This window comes from Thunnus albacares, chromosome 1 (assembly GCF_914725855.1).
Source record: "Thunnus albacares chromosome 1, fThuAlb1.1, whole genome shotgun sequence".
NCBI lineage: Eukaryota > Metazoa > Chordata > Actinopteri > Scombriformes > Scombridae > Thunnus > Thunnus albacares.
Window position 1 is genome coordinate 23,097,040 of NC_058106.1, and position 22,598 is coordinate 23,119,637.

The 22,598-nt window shown below is 41.4% G+C and overlaps 1 protein-coding gene across 8 annotated transcripts in view; it reads right to left on the reverse strand.

Annotated features, from left to right (window-relative positions):
* Positions 1 to 22,598, reverse strand: part of sox6 (SRY-box transcription factor 6) — a 138,604-nt gene that overhangs the window by 8,492 nt on the left and 107,514 nt on the right. For all 8 annotated transcript variants that reach the window (XM_044350328.1, XM_044350324.1, XM_044350327.1 and 5 more), the window contains 4 exons: positions 18,994 to 19,143; positions 16,801 to 16,981; positions 16,482 to 16,669; positions 4,637 to 4,742 (listed from right to left, as the gene is read on the reverse strand). In XM_044350328.1, coding sequence (XP_044206263.1) covers positions 4,637 to 4,742; positions 16,482 to 16,669; positions 16,801 to 16,981; positions 18,994 to 19,143 — 625 coding nt within the window. The remainder of the gene's footprint in view (positions 1 to 4,636; positions 4,743 to 16,481; positions 16,670 to 16,800; positions 16,982 to 18,993; positions 19,144 to 22,598) is intronic.

Genomic DNA, 22,598 nt, shown 5'->3' on the forward strand with positions numbered 1-22,598 from the left:
TACAGAACTGGGTTTCGGGGGGCATCCTCAGAAACCAACAGCCTAACTTAGAGTTTGACCTTTAACCTGAAATAATATTAAAGTCTTAAAGTGCTGTAATCTTTCTGATTAGAGTAAGAACATTACAGTGCGGAGTTGCGTGAACATACGAGGCGGTGGCGGTTGGGTAGTTAAACATGCCCCCTCCCATCCTGCCTTGTAATATATATCTATGACTTAATCAGAGGCACCCTGCACATTAGCAGCCAGTCTCGACAAATCCCCAGAAACGACAACATGCAATTTACTACAACATTGTTTCTGTCTTTTCATTGAAAATCATGACAATGCTATGACATTTTGCAAATGAGCATTAACTTTTTTTTTTCCAGGAGGGGCAAGACATTTAGGAATCAGTTAGTTAGGTGTGTGATTGTGTAAATAAACACAGATGTTTAGCAGTGACAGGGGCAGGCCCCATGGGTGGTAGCTGGGGAGAGAGTGAAACAGAGGGAGTGCTGCTTAATAGAATTTATTGTGATTCATGAGGCCCGCAGCTCAAGTGTGACAGAGCGATATGAGAATCCCCTTTTAATTTGTCTCTCCTGGAAACACTGCAGATGAGCAGCATGAATTACAGTGAGAAAGAATGATTGTCTGTGTGTGTGTGTGTGTGTGTGTGTGTGTGTGTGTGTGTGTGTGTTGGGGAGGGTATAAAAATGGTAAGTGGATAAGGAGGAAACAGAAAAAAAGGGAGAGAAATGGAGAGAGAATGTAGAGAGGCCCAAAAAGCCTATCACACCTGTGAACTGCAGGCTCAGACTCGACCATGTACCGAGCCAGAGGGTAGCACTGCCCCAGCCGTCCCCTCTCCTCCCCTTTTTCTCCTCCTTACTCATCTTTGTTCTGCGGGCAGACACATAATGTCACCCAGGAATCCGCTCAAGAGGATGAGGCTCAGTGAGCAGGCAACAATCACGCAAACCTGCCAAGCCCTCCCTGTTGGGATCAAATCTAACACCTCTGACTGAAGGCATTTACTGCTGACAATGGAGCCTCTCCCTCAGAGCAGGATCAGGCTAGATTAATGTGTATGGACAGACAGGACACAGCGCTCAGTGCCCCTGTTACAGCCTGAGCTCAAAGCATGCTAATTAAACCATTACAAATTACAAGTGATATAAGCCCTATTATAACATGCTAGTCCTCTTTTTTTTCTTTTCCAGTTAGGATTATTTGAGTTTTTTTTAGGATTATTAGTTTTCTGGAGCCTGCGTGTGTGTGTGTGTTAGTTTTTGAGTGCACACACGTGGGAACTTGGGAACAAACAGGCAACCTGTTTCAACATGCAGGGTATGGCTTTTACTTTTGTCTGTCTAACCACTCTCGTATGCATTAAACCTAAAAGTGGAGTCTAATCTTTCACAACATCCAGCTTCGCACACTCAAAGGAAAATGCACGCGCACACACACACACAGACACGCACGAAAATAGATGTACATTTATCCTATTGGGGATAAATTTGAATTTGCCAACTTCAAACCAGAACTCTCTTATTGATAGTATTGACCTATTCAGCTATTGTTGTTGTGACTTTATAAATCATTAAGCCTGTGCCCCCCTCATCTAAGCTTTCTTCTAGGAAAACTCCTCAGCAATAAAAGCCAGAGCTTGATTCCCACGGCCTTAGAGTGGAAGAAAAACAACAACAAAAACCTCTTCAAACAATCAACTCATATAAAACTTCATAACAGCTCCAAGCTACCAATGTAAAGAAAAACCCATCACGACTGATCTGCAACAACAATGCAACACTACTGTTCTTCTCATCCTATTCCATGAGGACTTTGTTAGAGACACTACTTGGCTGAAGCCTCATCTTTTTTCACTCTCTGGTTGATATTATCACACTGAGCGTTTAGATTAATATTGTTTCCTGCCTCCACACATCTCTCAACAACATCTTTGTTCTCTGTGGACCCTCAGTGATGTGGGCGGTTTAGACAAACACACAACCCCAGCTACATACCGCTACTACAACCTGCAACTGCATACCACCGTGTGTGAATGAACAAAAGGCCTGGCTGGGCTGAGGCCTTTGTGGTATTTGGTAATGTTTTCATCTGAGTTTAAAAAGACCTAATGAATTTGCAGTGGAATCATGCATGTGGCTCGTGGCTTTGTGAAATGAAGGAAATCCTATCTATTTCTATTCCCCCGCTCTATTTTCCAATCTTGGCCGTTAGGACTTTGGTTGCTGCATGGTTTACAAATATTAGCTTAAGCAACCTAAAGCTTTCTGTGAACAGCCGTGATGACAGAAGTCTGCTGTATGAGGGGCCTGCTCAGTGTGGCTGCTCTGTTCTGGAGGGAGAGCAGCTACACACGAAGGGGCTTTCACACCCTATGGAAGGGCTGGGAGGTACACCCAGTAATTTTCCTTTTCAGGAAACACCAAAGTATATACAGTGTGTTCCAAACAACTGAGGAAAAGTGTGTTGAAATACTAAGATTCTAAATTAATTGCCCTGCTTCTTTACCAGAATGGTCTAAAAAATGATTACATTTATGAATAATGTTATATTCTGGAAGCATTAATGTGGTAATTTGAAAAAGACATGTCAGGGTTAAAACTGGGCTAAATTTGGTGGAAAAGTAAATATTGTTTAGACGTCTTGGTAACATAACCATCATTTGAGCACAATTTAAATGACTATAATTCAGTATGCAGCAGATCCTAACAACATGTTAAAATATAATCTTTAACTGATGTTGAAACAACATTTATATGTAAGCTAGTCAGAAAAACTTAAAATTGTCAGACACATATAGCCTGGTTTTAACCCCCCCACATGTGGATGACCTTTGGCCAGCAAATAACCAAATCAGAACTTACTGGATTATTAAAGAAAAAACAAAAAATGCAATTAGCTTGACAACGTATGTTCCTATATATCAAGGTATGCTGGGTAACCATAAAGGCTGATTTATGGATGGTCGCTCGACACTACTCGAATTTTGTCATGTCGCAGACACCGTCATATTTGTCGTGCAATGTGATTTGGTAGTGTTACTAACATTGCCATGGAGATTGTAGTTTTCACTGATCTATCTTATTGATATTTTAGTCTGTAACTTTAGATAACTTGTAAGGTTCTTGTTTAATTAGTCCTGGTTAGGATGATATAATAAATTATATAATAAATAATAACAATGTAACTAAACAAGCTGGCTGGAGGATGACGTCTGGTTACCATGGAGACAACTGAAACTTTTTGCCGAAGCATAAATTGATAAAGTCGCGCGACTCTTTAATTTCTGTCAAGTAACACTTATTAAAAGTGTTTAGCGACCTATCATAAATCAGCCTTAAACCTCGACTGGTTCAGGGAGGAGAAAATCCTCACAACAAGGATTTCAAAAGTAAACATGTTCTCAGAAGAGTAAACACTTTGTGGTTCACATCATAAAACCCTGCTTCACATCATTCAACCGTATGTGTTTTCCTGTTGGTGAGGCTGAAGGAGACAGACAGATATATTTGTGGTGTAAGGGAAGAAATGGTAACTGTGTGTTTTGAGTTATGTGTACTGCCTTGGCTCCCAGCCATTTCCCCCTGGGAAGAAGACCTCTCCTCTCCTTTAACCTCTGCTTGCTCCTAATCCATTGCCCACTGGGAACACTGATGTGAGGCGTCTGGCACAAGCCTTTCCCTCGGCCCTGTGCAGGACTTAAAAGGACACAACTGCCCTGGTGTGCGCTCTGTTTCGGTTCTGACTCCACAGTAGCCACAGAGGGAAGGTTCCCACTGGGAGAATGAGCACTGGAAGCACATCTGTGTTAGGAGTCAGACGGGTGGGATGGGATCTACTGCTGTGGCTCACATGGGAAACATGTAAATGAATCCACTAAATGTACCTCTAATTCTCATCTTCAGGATTGGGTGTGATGTGAACCCACACATGATTAAAAAAGACATTTGCTTTGGAGTTGGTAAACAAACATTTTTATGGGAAGCTTTTTTTTTTTTTAAATAAAAGTCTATGCACACAAATTATGCAGGACCATTTCTTGCCAAAACTGATGGGAAATGTGTCTCAGATCCTATTTAAAGATGTTGATGGGTTACATTGTCCTGAGAAATATCTATCCTTCTGCCCTGAGACTCTTGGAGGCATCAAAGATGAGTCAGAACCATTTTCCTCTTTGCTCTGGCTCTGAAGTGCCATGGAAACTGCCACAAATATTTATGTCGGACAAACACTGGTGCACTGAGGTACTCCTTGCTCCTGTGTAGGAGCCAGGGCCACAAAGGGAGATGACGCTTTGTCACACTGGTGAAACCTGAATTTACACCCCTGTGCCCAGGACCTCAAACAAGCACAACAGCAACAGGAGCCGAGCTTGGAAAAAAGCCAGCTTTGTCCTCAGGCACCCTTGTCCTCCGCTCACCTACCTGTGAAAACCTCGGCTCATTTCAAACGGCATTCACCTCAACCTCCATATCTCCCTTACACACACGCACATGTTTCTGCACACACCCATGAATACCACTCTACCATCTAAAACTGAGGAAACATAAAATTTTCTGTGTAGGCAACATGTCCAAACAATAAATGCAATAAAAAAACAATAAGAGAGAAACTCAAATCTTACCATCAAGGTCCTCTGGCCTGGTGAGGTCAATAACTCTGTGGCCAATCTTTCCTTCCTCACCCAGCTTGCCGAGGTGGTGCCCAATGCTCTCAAAATGCGCCCTTTCCTACAGGGAAATACAAACAATCAGGTACACAAACAAGCACACGGACACGTTTTTACAGTGATAGAATTGTAAAAAATAACCCCATCAGAAATCTGAAATTTTGAAAAGAAAAAAAGTGTCTTTGATAAATGGAGGTTCTTTTGAAGAGCTGCTCTTTTGACATGAGCTAGATGTAGCTTTTTCGTCTCTCATCTCTCTATTCAGCAGCAGCTATAATGGATGACAGGAGGCAGGGAGACAGTAAGGGCCAGGGGTGCTGTAAATAGATTTACAGAAGGATACTTTGTGATCCCAAGCACACAATGGGGCCGTGGCCCTCTTTGCAGTGCTCAGATTTTCCTCTGTAATCTTCTCCTTACATCCTCCCTTCCAGTCTACAGCGCCCAGAGCTCAGCGCCCATCATTTATTCAGAGTTCATGCTTTGGAGAACACACCGTGTTTTCCCGTTTGTCATGTCGCTTTGAGCTCAGATTAAACTTGGCATCATGTTGTACTTGACGCACAATGAAACCCTGTCATTCAGCGCTCCGTGACAATATTAAATGTCATGTCCGTGTGCATTTACAGAATAAAATAACAGCTTTCGGGGGGCCTCTGAATAGTTGCTGCACATTACACTTAATGTATTATGCAAGGGGAGAGTGCCGACTGCTGCTGGCTCCATTGTTGAATGACCTACTTCCTCAGTGAATACACAGGGCATTAGCAAAGGGCTGTCTCCCTCTCTAAAGACTCAACTAGGAGATGGACACTTTGACTCTGCATGATACAAATAATCCCTCCCCCCCCTAGGTTTTGCCTGGATGACACTAAAAGCAGGCATGTTGCCACCATTCAGAAAAAAAGCATTTGTTTTACTCCCAGGGTGAGCGTTCAATCTCTGCCAAGGATGTACTGTCTGCACTGACCTCTGCCTCTTTCTTTTCTAAACATGCCTATCACACGCAGTCTGAACAGACACTCAGGTAGAGTCCCCACACAATACTAACAGCTCCCCTGCCACACACACCGACACCGACACACACATTAATCTTTTAGCCCCTTCTTTGTAATGCATTTCACAATTTTGTTGTTTTTCACTTTTCCCCCAGAGGGAAGTTTATCTTTTCTTTTCCTAATGGGAGAAAGTGCTAAAAATTAAGCAGACCTAATATAACTGAAAATAGTTATTTTTATGACTGCATTCGATTCATGCTGTTGTCTTTTCCTGATAAATAAAATCATGTTGGCAACAATACCCAAAAGTAATTACAGCACATTTTTTGAAAAAAATTAAATTACTAAATCTGTCTGAAATGTTTTTTCTTTTGTGTAATCTTTTTTTTCTGGTGAGTTAAAAAAAGATGACAAGATGAAGGATGAAGATAGTTCAAGTCCATTTGAGGCCTTTCACAGTATTTTGATTTTTTTTATCATGCTTTTTATTTATTCAAGAACTATTCCTCAAAAGAAAGGACTGTGAGAGAGACAGAAAGAGCACTGCAATTTACCATCATACTTGAAGGAGCAGTCATTATTTATGGCCAGCTGAGTGATTCTGATATACAATTAACCACTACCTGCTTATGGCCTGTGATTAGAGCCTGTCTATCTGACGGCCCTTTGCTTACTTAAGTGTTTTCTAATTATGACATATGTGGTGGTCCCTGCTGGGCAAGAGGACACTTTGTAAAGAGAAGATGGAGTACGGCGCCTTTCTTGGTGTCACATTCTGTGTAAAGCAGCACATGTGCGAGCATGCACGCGCGCACTGAGCCGTATTCATCACCCAGCCACATTATTGCTCTTAATGAAAGAAGCTAGCAGCCCGATGACAAAGTGACTGATGTGCGATTAGCTGGATGGGCAATGGTGCTGCTTCAGATGCTACTTGGACAGTCCACTAGGAAGACACAGCATGCATGGGTACTGTATGCCTGTAATAAAGTAGTCATCTCGTCCCTCTTCTGCGCTCCGTTGGTCCCTCCTGATCAATCAAGTCCTTTTATAAACTCATGATCATTAAGCATCATGTTGGGCTGAGAAGGAGAGAGAACGGGGGCCATCCATCAATGAATTTCATTAATAACTAGCTCAGTGTTGAACTTCTTTCTCCACCAAACAAAGTCATATGATTAGAGTGAACAGCAGCACATTAGGCAGCTGGGAGCGAGACTGAATGAGGCTCTTGTTTGAGGATTCTTTAAGGTAGCTTCACTTCATTTGACATAAAAGGGATCATGTGTTTTTTGTTACAGGCAGTATACAGAAAACATGTAAATGTGCTTTCTAGCTGCCAGCGTTTCACATACTTGATATAAAGGTGTAGTTACAGTAAGTATTCCATCTTTCCTTGCATTAACTATGCTAATTAATATCAGACTATCCGTGCAATATGGTACCACAAATTTTCATAAAATTTTATATACTGGACTTAATATACTTATTGGTTATACGTTTGGTAATTTATATCTGGAAATTAGAATTATAGTTGGAATTACAACCATAAATTATCTGCACAGCATAAGGGTTTTGTTTTAAGGCTTGAAAATATTCAGTGAACTAATGCTTCTTTACTGCCCACGCATCAAGTGCTGTGATAAATTAATGGCACTTTTATTATTTTATAGTGTCATTAAATTTTTACTGATCACTCTGACACAGAGGAGTAGCAAAGGACATGCAGTATCTAGGGAAGCTGGCCATCCTACCAGGAAGGAGAGGGTGAGAGTGAGAGAGAGGGAACCCATCAGTATATGGCTGATATTAAAAAAAAGGTATTTCTGATGTACAGAACAAAGGAATGACTTTCAACACAAAAAATACTCAAAATGAATATTGCTAAAAGGCCTGTGAAAGAAAATACACATAAACTGACGGCAAGGGTAGCAGAGGAATAAATCAAGGGTGATGAGAATTGTAAAGATAAAGCGACAGGAAACAAAAGATATAACAGTACACATTTTTCCCCTCCCACTTTGACCACGACCGCTGGCAAGCAACCGGTCCCTCCCTCAAATGACTTCAGCATGCAGCTCTCCACCCCACAACTAAAATTATAGCAGTGCACTCCAAGCTGTAGTGGAGAACTGCCACCCACAATAATCTCATCTGCCCTGCCTGTGCAGTCTTTTGTCTTTAAAGTTTGGTAACAGATGCATTTTCAGATGCACATGGCTGCCCAGTGAAGTCATGAGCTAGTCCAGTGAAGTCATGAGTCACTGTGGAAGAGAGAGAAGGAGAAAGAGGGTAGATGGAAGAGTCTGTGTAACTTCTTGGGCGAGGGAACCCAAAGGAGCCCTTGTCAATGCTGTAAAGAGAGCTTTAATCTGGCCGGCCACAGAACATGTGCCGGAGGCCTGCTGCTCTGCCCACAGGGTGTATTCTGGGGAAAGGCGGGTGGCGGGCGGCCCTGTGCATTGTGCCTACTCCTGCCCTATATTTAGGCAACACACTGCCAATCCTTACACTCCTTCATCCTTTCCTTTGTAAATAGCTCCAGGCTATAGGCAAAGCCATATGGCCTGAGATTGTTCAAATACAGATGAAAGAAAAAATACACAGAAGAGTAAAGTAGACTAGGGCAAATCAGCATGCAGTTTTTTTGGAGTCGTAAGGTTTAGACATGAAATGAAGACTGTCTTCTACAGTACCAGTCAAAAGTTTGGACTTACATGAGTGTAAGTATTTCAAAGTTTTAATTTACTATCACAAGACATTGATACACCACTTATAATACAACAACAGACTGTTTTTCAGTAGTGAAAAACCTGACTATGCTGTTGTTCAAATGAAAGAGCTCAGCCAAGGTGAGGACATGCTCATCTGAACAAGGCGATATTCATAGCAGAGAGGTTTAAAAAAAATATGTGTTGCTAATACCATAATGAAAATAGACAAACCAGGCCTTGATACATGATGTATTACCAGGGTCAACTGTAGACTTTGAGCTTTAGTTATATTTTAATTGATCATTAAATATATTAATTAACTTATTGAATTTTTAATAATTAACTTTTTTTCTATTTGTGTAATTTTGAGCATAAAATGACCCGAGTCCATGTCAAAATAGGAATAAGGTAAACCAGATGATACAGACACAGATCAACTTGGTATTGTATGTTTTCTCGCCAAAACATTTTGACATCTGAAATGGTTAAAGAAAAAAAGTGCTTCATTTCATTCAGGCACCTGGCAGTCATCACACATTGTATTCCCTTCCAAAAATGACCAGTTGCCAGCTTAAAGTAATTTTATAGTCTGGTTATTTTTTGGCCTTGTATGAAGTATATACAGTAAATGACATATTTAGCCATTTCTGTGAAATCTGACAGCAGCGACTGGCTCTCCTTTCCAAAATCTCTAAACTGTTGCTAAAATCTCATCTATATTTCCTACACAGTGGAAAGTATATGATCGCATATGTTTAAAATTTTCATGGTTGGAACCTTTAAAAGCTGCAGGACCCTAAACAGCCACTTATGTTTGATAATGTGTTGAACTGGCTTTGGTTATATCACACACCTGGTATGTGGCAAGTTAAAGGCAGTGGCTTTCTGACCACAATACAGGTCTTTGTGTATCAAGTGTCAGTCATCACTGTGGTCTGTGGCCCTCAAGTGAAGACTCTGAGCGTCTCAGACTAAACCCCTCAACAATATGTCCCAGCCCTGATGGAGACAAAGACTGGACTTAACCGTGGCTACAGCTCCTCACAGCTCTGCGCCTCATCTGTTTTGTATTTTTATTGTAACCAGTTGCAATGTTATTTATAAGTCTGCAGCTTTCCAGTAGTTTTTGCTAGTTTTGAACCATTTAAATGTTAAGTACATCCAGCCATGCGGTAAACCCACAGTTCCTTTCATGCAGACTGTTGCTCTCCCTTTGCTAAGGCTAATGCAGGAAGCAGCAGAATCAACAGTAGCAGCCACAAAAGGCTGGCATCTGTTCTATAGGAGTCGTCCTCGACATCACACAGAGCAGAGATGGCCAGCTATTCCAGTCCCGTTTCTACTGCCAGGGCATCACCTCATTTGTTTAAAACAGAGGGAAAAAGGCCTTTAATTAAATTAAGGGGCTTAAACTATGAAAAAGATTGGTTAGCTAACCCTATTCTGGGCTTTGTGCCAATTTAATGTTTATTGTTTGTTTTTAATAAAAGAATATGCTATCATTATTCAGGATGACTTATATTTTGTTGGAAGGAAAAGTCAAACTCACAAAATGTGACCCTTCAGCATCAATTTGAAATGTGCATTTAGTCTTAACAAATGCATTTCCTCTAAATGTCTATGTCAACTTTGTAACAACACTTCTGTGATAGTTTCTTATGTTAACATTGCCACATAAAATATATTATTAACATATCTTTTATTGAATGAAAATATCATAATTGTGTTATGTTCCCAATTAGACTTAGATTAGCTGAAATTGAAATCATTTTAGAGGTGTATAATATATAACCATCTCCAGGATGAGGATATTTCTGACACACTGTTCAGTTATTCAGTTCCTGTCCACACTAGTGTTGGGCCAATGTAAAAATTTTCAAACCGATTTGAAATTAAGCTGAATACCAGACCGGTAATACTGAATTTTACCACTAGGTGTCTCATGTTACTCATACGTTTCTGAATGGAACATAACGAGAGCCTATGATTGAGAGTGTAGCAGCACCACAGTCAGGACAACTAAGTGACACATCGTGTTTTTATTTCTCACAACAACCATTCAACTTAACTTTTCTTTTTGTGCTAAAGTGCTGTGTGTAGCAGCAGTGTTTCCAGTTTAATAGCTGGAAACAACATGGCTACACATAGTACGGCACGGCTATGCTATGCTAACAATGTTAGCCATGCTAACTAGCTGCTAGCTGCCATGCAGGCTGATTAAACGATCCATTCCGTCCCTTTGAATCTGTGTGTTGTTTTAGAAACACAAGCTGCTCTCAGACTGCCGGAAGCTGTAAGCAGCCCGGCCAGGTTTATCCGGGTTATCAGTGAGATCTGTGCCATTAGCCGGGGTCAGCCTACCTCCTCCAGCTCATCTTTGGAGTCCAACTGGGTGGACAGCAGGAGACGGCCCCATCGGTGTCGGACCATCCGTGTGAGACGGTTAGACGTCTCATAATGATAAATGCTGATTCAGTCGTTTTGCATAAAATCAAATTGGTTTAAGCTCATACACCAGACCGGACTGGCAAAACTGGAAACTGACCCAACCCAACCACGCTGCTTAGATAATCTGTGTTGAGATCATATACTTTAATGTGTGTCCAGTCTTCAATGATCTCATCAGAACTGTTCACCAGATCCTCGAGGGAACATTAAGGTGGGCTAAAATCTCCTTTCTTATCAGACCTTCCAGGTTGCAAACAGCAGGATATTAGAAACCGCAGCATTACCAAAACCCTTTTCACATATGGACAAAACCTCAAGACTTGTTGGACACTAGAGCCATTATGTTCCGACTGCAACAATACCATAGACTATAAATGGTCCTTTGTGGCTTATTCTTTTCCTCGTCTTTTGTAGTGTGTGCCTTGTGGTGAGCGCCGCATCACAGGTCTTCGCTACTGGGGCCAGCGGCATTTCTGAGCAACTGCAGCAGGCCAGAAATTCACCATGTAAAATGACAACTGTAGAAAATAATGGAGCCACTACTGCCAAGTGACCCAACCAAGATGCAGTCTTGATGTCTTTCTGGGGAAGAGACGAGACAGAGCAAAAGACCTGACCTGGGACAGAAGCCCGCAGGCATACACAGACTCACACACACATGCACAGGCACATATTATCCAGAGTCATACATTATTTTTATTCTTTTGGCAAATGTGAACAATTGGACAAAGCATTAATGTAAGCAATCTTCACAATAGCACTTGCTGGCTACAGCCAGTGTCTGGGAGCTGAGCATAATCTAATTTGGATGGGCAAACCCTTGTATGCCAAGGATTTACATTGCAGCCAAAACGCCTTGGTTTGCAATTTCCAAGACAGCAGTCGAAAAGGAGCAGAAAATTGCTTCCAGGGCTGCAGACCAGACAAGATTATATTCAAAGTCTTTGTGAGGGCTTTGCCTGAATAGAGCCCTGACATCACATATACACACACATGCATGCACATGTACACACACACACACACACACACACACACAGGAGGGAACAGTGTAACGACTATAACCAATAGGTTAGGAGTCCGGATTTTGTGGAGCACAAGTGTAAGCTCCATTTGAATATTTACAGGCTGAGCTTTGGGATACGGGAAATGGACAATTGTAGTTATCAATACTGAGGAGAGGAGGTGTTGCGGGGCAGAAAAGGGCAGTTCAATAGGTTAATACACTGGCCTTTCACCTTTTGATTCCAGTTAGAGACCTGTCAGCAGAGGAATATATTTTATCACACAACCTCCCGGGGCATCACATATGCAACTCCTACAGAACTAAAGCTAGAGAAAGGGATGCATCTGTCCAGAAATCTGTCATACCTGACTATTATAGTGAAGTATGACAGATTTCTGGACTGATACAGGGTTCACAACAAGGCTTGCCCAATGGCCCAGGGCCAGTAAATTGCAGATTTGGGCCGGTGACTGGTCAGTCATCGACCCAGATCGTGATAAGTCTTTTATCTCTTTTTTTCTGCTTGGCTGGTGGCTGACTCTCATACCTGGTGTGCCTTTTCTAACCGGTCAGATTGGACTGGTTAGGAACTTGCATGTTAAGAACTTGCATGTTTGCCAAAGACAGATGTAGACTGAAAGTTTGAAATATGGAGTGAAAAAGATTGTTTTTTTTTTCTTTTGTCACGGAGGCAACAGTTTGTTGAGGCTGAAAATTGAATCAGTGCTGTACTATTTCTCTACAATTTCTAAGAGGAATTAAGCTACTCATTTACAGACAATTTACAGTCTACAGACAATTACACTACCAGTGTGTACAACAATGGCAATGCAGCCATTTGGCTATACCTGACCAGCTCTTTAGTGACAATAGATGGACCAATTCTCTTGAATTAACACTCAGGCTTTTGCTGTTTTCTTTTTCCATGTTGTGTCTGGTTACAACAAAAGTCAAATCTGTGTCATTTAGTTATATAATATAAACACAAAGAGGACCATATGGGCTAAGTTACTTTCTGGAATTATTTATCTTTTTTTTTTTTTCTTAATTATTTTTCCAAAAAAACTATAGCGTTTGATTATAAACAATTCACATAAATACATTACTTTAATTTCTCAAAAATGATTGTTTTTGTCTGCTTAACCAGTGAAAATTCATTAGGAGAAGGTACCACATTTCTGACCCACTGGCCATATATTCCAAAAGGCCATAAATGTTGATTCTGATGGTAACATCTGACTGAAAACATACAGATGCTTGATATTTATTCATCCATGACCCTGGAAAACAGCATATCCAGTTATAGCTACAGTGCATAATAGAGAGAAACAATTCAAATGGTTACAAATGGATTCAGATGTACAGTACTGTATTTGACTGTAGGCATAGTTTCGCATTCTAGGTAAAAGCTTCCACTGGGTGAAGAGGAGATAGTAAATAATGGAACAAAGTAATTGCCCTCTGCAGACAATAATACCTTTAGATAAATATTTCAAAAAGGTAAATTGCAGAAGGCTTGTAAAAGGTTTTATTGTACTGATGGGATATAGTAAAAACAGAGAAAAAGACAAGCAAGAAAATTGTCTTCTGCAAAGCATGAATATTTTACATGTCCTCAGGTTAAAGGCTTGTGTACTGTAGAGCAGAGAGTCTGATCTACACTATGTTCTCCTAGGTCAATGGTCAGGAAGGGAGAGAGAGGAGGAGAGAGAGTCATAGTGATAAAGCTTAGGGAGGAATGCATTGTAGTGTTCAGACACACTTTGTATGAAAAGATGAATTGATCCATCTGTAAGCAGCACTTAGACCCACTCCTCTGCCCGGTCATTACAGTGAGATGAATCAATATTTAATATCCCCCTCTAACAGCCACACTGGATGATCTTAACCTCTCCTTAATCCCATTTATGTTACCTTTCCAGAATCTTCTTCTGTAAGCTCTCACTATGATAAACTTCCAAACAAGAGACTGGGAGGGGAGCTATTAAAGACCCCACCATATTTATGTCAGGTGAGGCGCTTTCTTGAAATATTAATATTCTGAAACTGACCAAAGTGAAAGCTTTTATCAGGGGCATTCAAACCTTTCTAGTCCGTTGGCTTGTATCAGCAAAAGACTCTCTCTCCTTCTCCCTCATTTCACTGCTGAATTACAACCCACTGTTCTTTATAGCAGCAGAGGGATGAAGATGATGGGGCAATTCTTTTAGCTGACTTGATAAAGCGTGCCTCTAATTTCACACCATCCTAATAGGGGCAGTGTCATTGAAAATAAGAGGCGACAATATTTCACCATGATTTGCGCGAGCCAGAGAGTCAAGCATGAGCTCAGTTAAGGTGTCATTCAACAAGACATATAACTGGCCTAATGAAAACAGGAACATATTACCTGAGGAAAGGATTTTAATTACTTATATTGTTAGGTTTTTGAAAGAAACACAAATTATTATTAAGTGTTTCAATTTTGTGTCGTCAATACTATAATCCTACTAGTATATTCATTTATCAACCACACACACACACACACACACACACACACACACACACACACACACACACACACACACACTTTGTTTCTCTCTTTTTCAAAAAACACAAAAGGCAGATTACAGGTGAGGAGTGACTAGATATTTCAAGCAGAAGATCCCTTTAGGGGAAAAAAAGAAGCATTCTCCTGCTCTGAGATGACTACTTACTGAACAGACAAGTCCAAAATTCAGAGGAAACAAAGCTAAATCTTACAAAAGACTAAGCTGGGAATAAAAAGCCGTTAAGCTCTACCTGCTAAGGACAATGTAGCTGTAGGTGTGTGCTGCTTGTTGAAAATGACTCTGCACATGCATTGTTGAGTTACTGCTTTCATGTCACGGCAGATTCAGCTGCTTGGTTGACCACAGGCTCACCTTAGGTGGAGGTGGGACGGCAGCTGCACCAGCTCCTGTGACTGAGTGAAAAAAGGGAGCTTGCATACTCATGCTAAAAGCTTCACATACCGTGACAAATGAACAAATAAAGCTAAAAATAGGAAATAAAGCTTATACAGTGGAGATCACATCTATCTGGGTCAAATTGATCACTATAATTGGATGAGTATTATAACCAATGCTTTTTTCCTTTACCATCTAAATTAACATTTGTATATTTATTACATGGATATAAAGTAATGAGATGGACACTTTCGGTATTTACTGAATATCATTGACTGTTTCAAAATACAGTACAGCTGTTTCAAACTCTTGTTTGTTTCGCCGCTGCATCTCGTAGTAATTTCGCTGCTGCATCTTGTTGGCTTGTTTTTGGCAGTTTGCCATAAGCTTCAAAGAGACTACGTTTTTCATTGAGAGAAGATGACTTTCTTTTACTCGTCATGATTACATTTTGAACGCAGCACCAGCCTCAGGTAACCAGCCAGAAGCAGACAGGTTACCGCGAGGCAATAATGGTACGGTAATGGTGAATTACCGTAGTTTTTCAATTTTTTTTCCATATGTCGTCATGTATGAAAAGACCCAAAATGAACACTTGATTAATATAAGCAAATCACTTAAACAGCATGTCTATTGGAATGATGAGCTTTTTGATCCATATAATGATATAATAATATAGTTGATCACTGTAACTGTGATCCCTATAAGCGGTTTCCACTGTAACTGAACTTTGTGCAAGATCATGTATCTGTTTCATTGTTTATATTTAGTTAGAAATTGTGACTTGGTATGCTTGTAACAACAGTTTAGTACAAAAATTTGATTATGGAATAATTCATTATTGTTTAAATCCTATCTTTTTTGACTTAGTAAGTGCAAGAGATCTGTCTCTGTCCGCTCTGTGGGCTGCACCAATTTATCTGCTTCACTTCAGTAAGAGCATAGTTGATTGCCACCTGCATAGACAGTAATCTCTTCCAAACACCAAATTAGAGGGAAATCAAAATAGATATTCATTGACTTTTTTACATATACATTGACCTAGTTGAGGCTGTTGGTTGAAAGTGTCAGGTGCTGAAATATTAATGAGAATCGCTCCCAGTTCCTGCCTGCTCCTCACAGCCAACTGGCAACATGGCATCAAGCTGAAGAGAGGAGGACAGCTTTTTTCTCTCCTTGATTGACTCATCGATTGAAGATATTTTTAAAGGGAATCCCTGGGAGTGTGTGCTCCTGGTACAAAGCAGCCCCATCCCGTGTCAGGGGACGGAGAGGGCTGCAAGTCTGCTTTAATTGGGCAGAGACTTCAGAGTCTTCTTAACCCACACCGGGCACTGCCATGGCCTGTCATGGCCCTCACACCAACATCAACAACACCGACACCTCTCGCAGCATGCACACACAAACATATTCGTACAAATTTGAGTAAACACTCATGTACGTGCTGAACTACGCCAGCACTTATCAATAAGACCACCCTGGACACGGATTAAAGAAAAATATTAGTCTTAAGAATTAATGCTATATCTAAATCAGCATGTTCCACTTTATTAGTTTCTTTCCTGAACTACTTTCAGGGAGAGCTGAACACTCGTTGTGGTCAACTGATTGTTTTTTGATTGGTGGAAAAAGCTTGCAATGGAGTAAACCTGCATCTGGGGGACTTGACCGGAATAAAATAGACACAGACTGTTAGACAGTAGTACTTACCTTGTCAACTCTGCAGTTGTTGAGGCCCACTGAACTGAGGGCGGACAGCTTTGCCTCCATGCCCTGCTGGTGGTGTTGCAGCTGTTCCCTCTGGATCTGCTCCCTCATTTTACGAGCCTCCTGGATGGCCTTCATCACCGTGTCCTGGTCCCCGAACAATGCGGTAGAGTTTAGGCTGGACAGGATGTCTGCACACACACACAATAAAGTTAGTTTGTTGTACCAAAACCTTACAATGTGTTCTCTTTCTTCTTCTGAAAGTCTGTGTTTGAACAGTACAAATCTGTGTGTATGTGTGGGATCATGTTTGCGGCCTTACCCAGAGAGGAGCCTCGACCCAGGCCGCCTCCGAGTGGGCTGGGGATACCACCCTTGCTGACAAGACTGTTTGGGCTGCTTTTACAGCCGGGGAACAGGTTTTGTGTTGGTGATGTCGGGGATTTGACCAGTTCCGTCGTCTTTGGCCGAGCAGAAAGGTTGAGCGGCTGTGTTCCTTCCTCCTACGGCAGCAGAGATAGGAGTAGGAGAGAAGACAGATGTGAATAGGTGCCCCCCCCTTCCACTTTTGTAGGAGCTCTGGATTCCCAGACAGCACAGTTATCCTCTGTTCCTGGTTAATTATAGGATCCCTATCCTGATCCACACCTCCCTGGCTCTCCACTCCTCTCCTCTCCTCTCCTCTCCTCTCCTCTCCTCTCCTCCTCATCCATCCTTCCTTTAGAGCTGCGCCACTGCGATCTTCCTCACAGTTGCCCAGCGCCTTTGTTCACACTAATTAAAGCAGATTCTGTCTCACTGTACATCTTCATCTGTTCTCCCTCTCCTCCTCCCTGCTCTCTGTGTCTGCACTCTGGTTCGAAGAATAAATAATGACCAGATAACAGCGCTGCCAATGATCAAAGACAGCTGTTCCATTCATCAGATGTCGACTCACATTATCTACTTCATTAACTTGTTTTCTCATTTCATTCCTCATTTGTGCATACTTGGTTTTATCATACACTTTGATATGCCTGTTCCTAAAATATACAATATGATGTGATTTAGGAAACACCTAAATTGTATAGTTAGGAGGTGAGGTCAGAGGAGGATACATGCATTTAGTGCTGTATTAGCTGAGCTGGTTGCAGCTTCTGCAGCATTCACTGAAAATCATGTCCAATGCAAATAAATTAAGAATATTATCATATATAGATAAATTAAAAATAGCACTGATTCATAATAAGACATTTGACACAGTAAAATCAATAAGCACAGTAGATTTGCTTTAATACAACGAATGCTGAATTATTCTGAATAGAAACAACTCAAACATTCGCATCCCAGAAGAAAACTCGCTTTCTGCAGTGTAAATCGCCCTGTGTATATAGCAGTCTTTCAAACCAGATTAGGGCTCATGCTGTCGTTAACAGTGTTTTTCAAAGCCCAAGTGTCTCCTTGTCCAAACATATGGCTCAAGCATAGACTGCCCCAAGGCCTTGTTATTGCTGTGCCAATAACAGTTTGTCATGCAGTGAAGCTGAAAGCAGACAAACAAAACTAAAGGCAGTCTGATTCTATTGGACAGTGGATACAGATGGGACGATGCCAGGATATATTTACTTTCCATTTATATATAATTAATTTCATTTAAATTCTTAATTTTGTCAATTATATTTGGCACTATTCGTAATATTTTTACTAGAATTAGTGTTGTATTACTATTGACCGAATTAGCATCTAATCTGATAAATAGAGACTTTTGTTCATGTGATGAAATTACAGTGTTGAGTCAGTTTGATGGCAATCTTTCAAAGGAAATCCCAGGAGGCTCGAGACCTGAAGGATTGTGTGTGCATATGTTTGTGTTTCTATGTGTGTGTAACACAGAGAGCATAGCGAAGAGAAAGCCAAAGTGCCTTCCCTCTATTTCAAGACATGATTTATGGCCTTTCTCCATTGTGATATTATTAAGCTAAACTACTCCAAATGGGCGTATGTTTCTGATTATGGCCTTAGTGAGTGGGGATGATGTATATGGCCTTTCCTCTGCACGGAGGTCTAGTGGAATCCTGCCACACAGCAGCAGAAAATACACCCTGCATTCAGTTTGTTTACAAGGCAAAAAAGTCATCAACGCTACTTTTTGCTTCACTTTTGTCAGCATTTGCATAGCATTATTGTAATGGTTTTATTCCATTTCAGTTACAATAAAAGAAAAAAAAACTTTTCATTGTGAAAAAAAAAAAAAATTAGAAACCATGTGTTCCACAAATTACTGGCTTGGAGCAGCCATAGCCATAGCAACCATGTCCACAGAGTTCTGGTTAAGAGAGAGAGAGGGCCTTGTTAAAGCCTCGCAGATTGATGGCCTGTTCGAGGCTGGACTCAGCATCCGCCTGCTGTAATACTGGAGTAGCGAACAGTATAGCTACTAGTTTATTGAGACAACAACAACTAGGCAAGGCTAGGTCAAGTACCACTCAATGCCTGGGCTGGTGGGTGGGCAGGTTGAAGTAGCTGAGGGTTGTACCTTGACTTGAGTGATGGGGCTGGAGGAACTCTTGTCATTCTTCAGAGAGGAGGGAGAAATGGGCCCACTCGCATTGAGGGGCTGGGGGAGTGGAGGCATCTTGGCTCCAGGAGAGACCTGCATGCTGGCAAGCTGGGCGGCATACAGTTGCTGTAGGGAGGTGGAGAAACCCACAAGGCATTAACATCCAAATCCAGCAAACATTCAAAGTTTTATATTCTGTCTTTTCCTCTCCCTAGAACTCTCTCTGCTTCTGTGTCTGCCTTCATCTCTCTCTTTTACGTCTTTCCTCTCTTTCCATGAGGCTGGCAGAGAACCTCCATCAAAGGTCTTAACTGTATTTCAAAGGCTGAACCCAGAGAGAGACAGCAGTCTTAAAAACCACACAGAGATGGCTTTCATTCAAAATACTTGGAGCCCCTATTTTCCACTCATCACAGAGAAAAGTTTGCCGACTGGATGCAAGTGTGTTAGCAAAGATCTCTCATTTCTCAAGATCTACACAGCTTCCCATTGAAGTTTCTGGCCTGTGATTTGTCTCCACACAGCCATGTGAGACAGGCCCATTCCACAATGTTCGAAACCCAACCTCAGTTGGATTGCCATCATAGAATATGTTAAACACAAGCATTATTGAGGCTTAGAAACCTGCACAAAGAACACTGATGTAATCATCGTTATTTTCCTTGGCGTTAAATCAGTAAGATGTCCAACTGTTTGTGACATTACCACACAAGAGGGTGGTTCAAATGACTGGCAAGGCACTCAATAACAGTTGTGCCTGTAACAGGGTTGAACTCTGAAAGCTTAATTTACGTTTCCACCGCTGGGCTGATTATGTGGCATACACTATAAAGGGTGGTTAAGGACGTTGATATGAGGTTTTGAAAGTATTAAAAAAAATCTGGTGAGCCACAGACTGTTAATTGTCTTTTGGATCGGATTTTTGACATAGCAATTCACATCCTTTATCCTGGATTAAGTTACGGTTAAATGTCTTGGCATTAAGTTGTGTGCTTATTTTTTATATAATTAAAACCTGAAACAAATAATACTAGACTGATTTATTTAAATGATTATTTTTGTACTTGTTTTACTGTGCCTACAGAGCTCAGGACTCCTGCCCTGCCTAGACTTCTTTCCGCCACAGGTCTCTATTGATTGGCCACCAGGTAAGTGATGAAATTGGCTTTTGTCTCCTGCTGCAAATGGCAGGGGTCTGTCAAATAGAGCTACTGTCTGGGAGAGAGTGTTACTCCATGTAGCCACTTCATCAAACAGATAGCACCCCTTAACTCCCCCACTGGCCTGCTCCTCAGACTAGGTAAGCCTTATGGTTTGTTGTGTTATTCAGTCAGATGGTGCTGTCAGGGAGAATCTAATTTCTCTTCCTCTGGCCAATCGGCAAACCCTGTCTCATTTCCTGGTTTGACTGGCCACATACAGACTGCATTTGTGTGGATGGAAAAAACAACCTCGACCCCACTGGCCTCACCTTCGGCAGTGTAGATGCAGACTAAAGCCAAACAAAGCACTTTATGTCCATGCACATATCTCCAGATATAAACACATATGTGCCCCTGTAAGAAACTTTATCGCTGCCACATAAGCGGCAGTACAAACGGTCCATTCTTCCAGGGGACCTGGGGATAACAACAGCACATGAGCAGCGGAAATGACAGACTGATTATGTTCCCACAATGATAGCACTGCCCCCACCTCCCTCACAAACGGCCTTTTGTCTCCGGCAGGAATAGACACAGGAGTGGACCCAACTCTATTTTCTTCTCATCTGAGCTAGACTTAGTTAATGTCAGTGGTAAAGGCACTCTGTGTGTCTGTGTGTGTTTAAGTGAGTAAGAGAAAAACAGTGAGAGAGAAGGGAGTCTCCATTCACTGCCTGTCACTCCGGGCTACGCACAAGTCTTAGTAGAGGAGCGGAAGTGGAATCTGTTGGACAGATGTTTGCTAACAGGCCTGTTGACGGGCATACCCCTGACCTTGAGTGGGAAGAACTTTATTGTCCCGGAAAAAGAGCATAATTAGACTTTGCCTCAAATTAGAAGCAGTCAGGATGTCCCTTTTCAGCACTGATTAGCAGGTCAGTGCCATGGGGTGAGAAGCAGCGGCTACCCTTTTAACCAAGAACGATCTACCTCCAAGAGCCAAAGAACAATAAATACAATCAGGGAGAAAGACAGATGAAAGGTGTGTTAGCCCACTACACACTGCTCAAGGACAGATATGAAATGCCTCAGTGTTAAATGTGTGGAGTCTTTTTCCTTAACATTATGGTAAGTCTAGGTAAGAAATTAAAGACAGTAAATTTACAATGGAATACAAAATTATTGTGGGACATAGATTCATACTTGGAATACAACCTCTACAAGAGCTTGCTAATGTTTCGGGCAATGTGGTGCCAAAGGCTGAAGGATGATGCATCCTGCCAAGGCTGGTTTCCCTAAGCAGAAGACATCTGCCTGCCTCCCCCAGATGATTCCCTCACATCTAATAGCCCCTTCTTCGTATCTTCTTGCCAGGTGGGGGCAGCAAAAGGTTCATGGTAATGAGGGTCAAGCTGAAAGTCAGTGCTCGGACTCTAGGGTGTTGGAGGACTAGGTGAAACCCTGAGTGAAACTCTAGACTCTTCCTCTCCCTTTATATCTTCCTCTTTGTCTCTACACTCTTCACACTGTAATTGTCTTGCTTCATTTGTTCAGGAAAACCCTCAAGGAAACATACTGTATAACACTTCTATCTGTCTATATCTGTCTGTCGGTCTACTGTCTATCAAAAGCCAGGGAGCAATACACCAAGGCACAATTTGTGTGATGGGAGAAAGCTGGCAAAAGAGAAATATTTGCTCGTGCATCTCTTTGTTTGAAGGCATGGCAACATAGTGCAATTGTATGTAATTCAAAGCGTGCATGTATGACTTACTAATTACAGAATATGTTATTTTTTTGTTGTTTCTCTAGTACTTTGAAAAGTAAATGTGCTAAAAAAAAAAAACACCACTGTTTCTCAACACAGGAACAAAATCTACAGTCTTTCTTTTGACCTCACCATTCCCTATCTCCCAATAGAGCGGAACAGATCTCCGCAAACATGGATTCAAAGTGAGTGCAGCATGCCCAAGGTCAGCCTGTTAGCCTCTGGTAATTAAAAACAAGCCCTCTGGAGGCAGCAGAGGTTAAATGGGGAGGTTCACTTTTCTGCCTGTGACATTAAACTGAGATTACACACTCTGCTGATGATGTTAGACATCTCAGAAGTCATATTCAGGAGATGATATTAAGCAATTAAGATGGGCAGCCTCTGTTTATTTAGTAAAACAACACAGCTGATACTGTCATGCAATTTTGTGAATTATGAGAAAAAACAATTTTCTCATAACTTCCATCTACATTATATTTTCCTTCTGCAAATACTGGAGCATATGCCTCGTAGTATAAAGAGAAAAAAAACTTTCTGTGGAAAATCAAATGTGCATCTTGTTTTTCTTCAAGAAAGGCAGTGCCCCAGCATGGCAATATGTGCTGGAAAATACAGTGGCAGATATTTGTCAGACTTCCTGCTGCCAGCAATGATGGTACATTGCACAT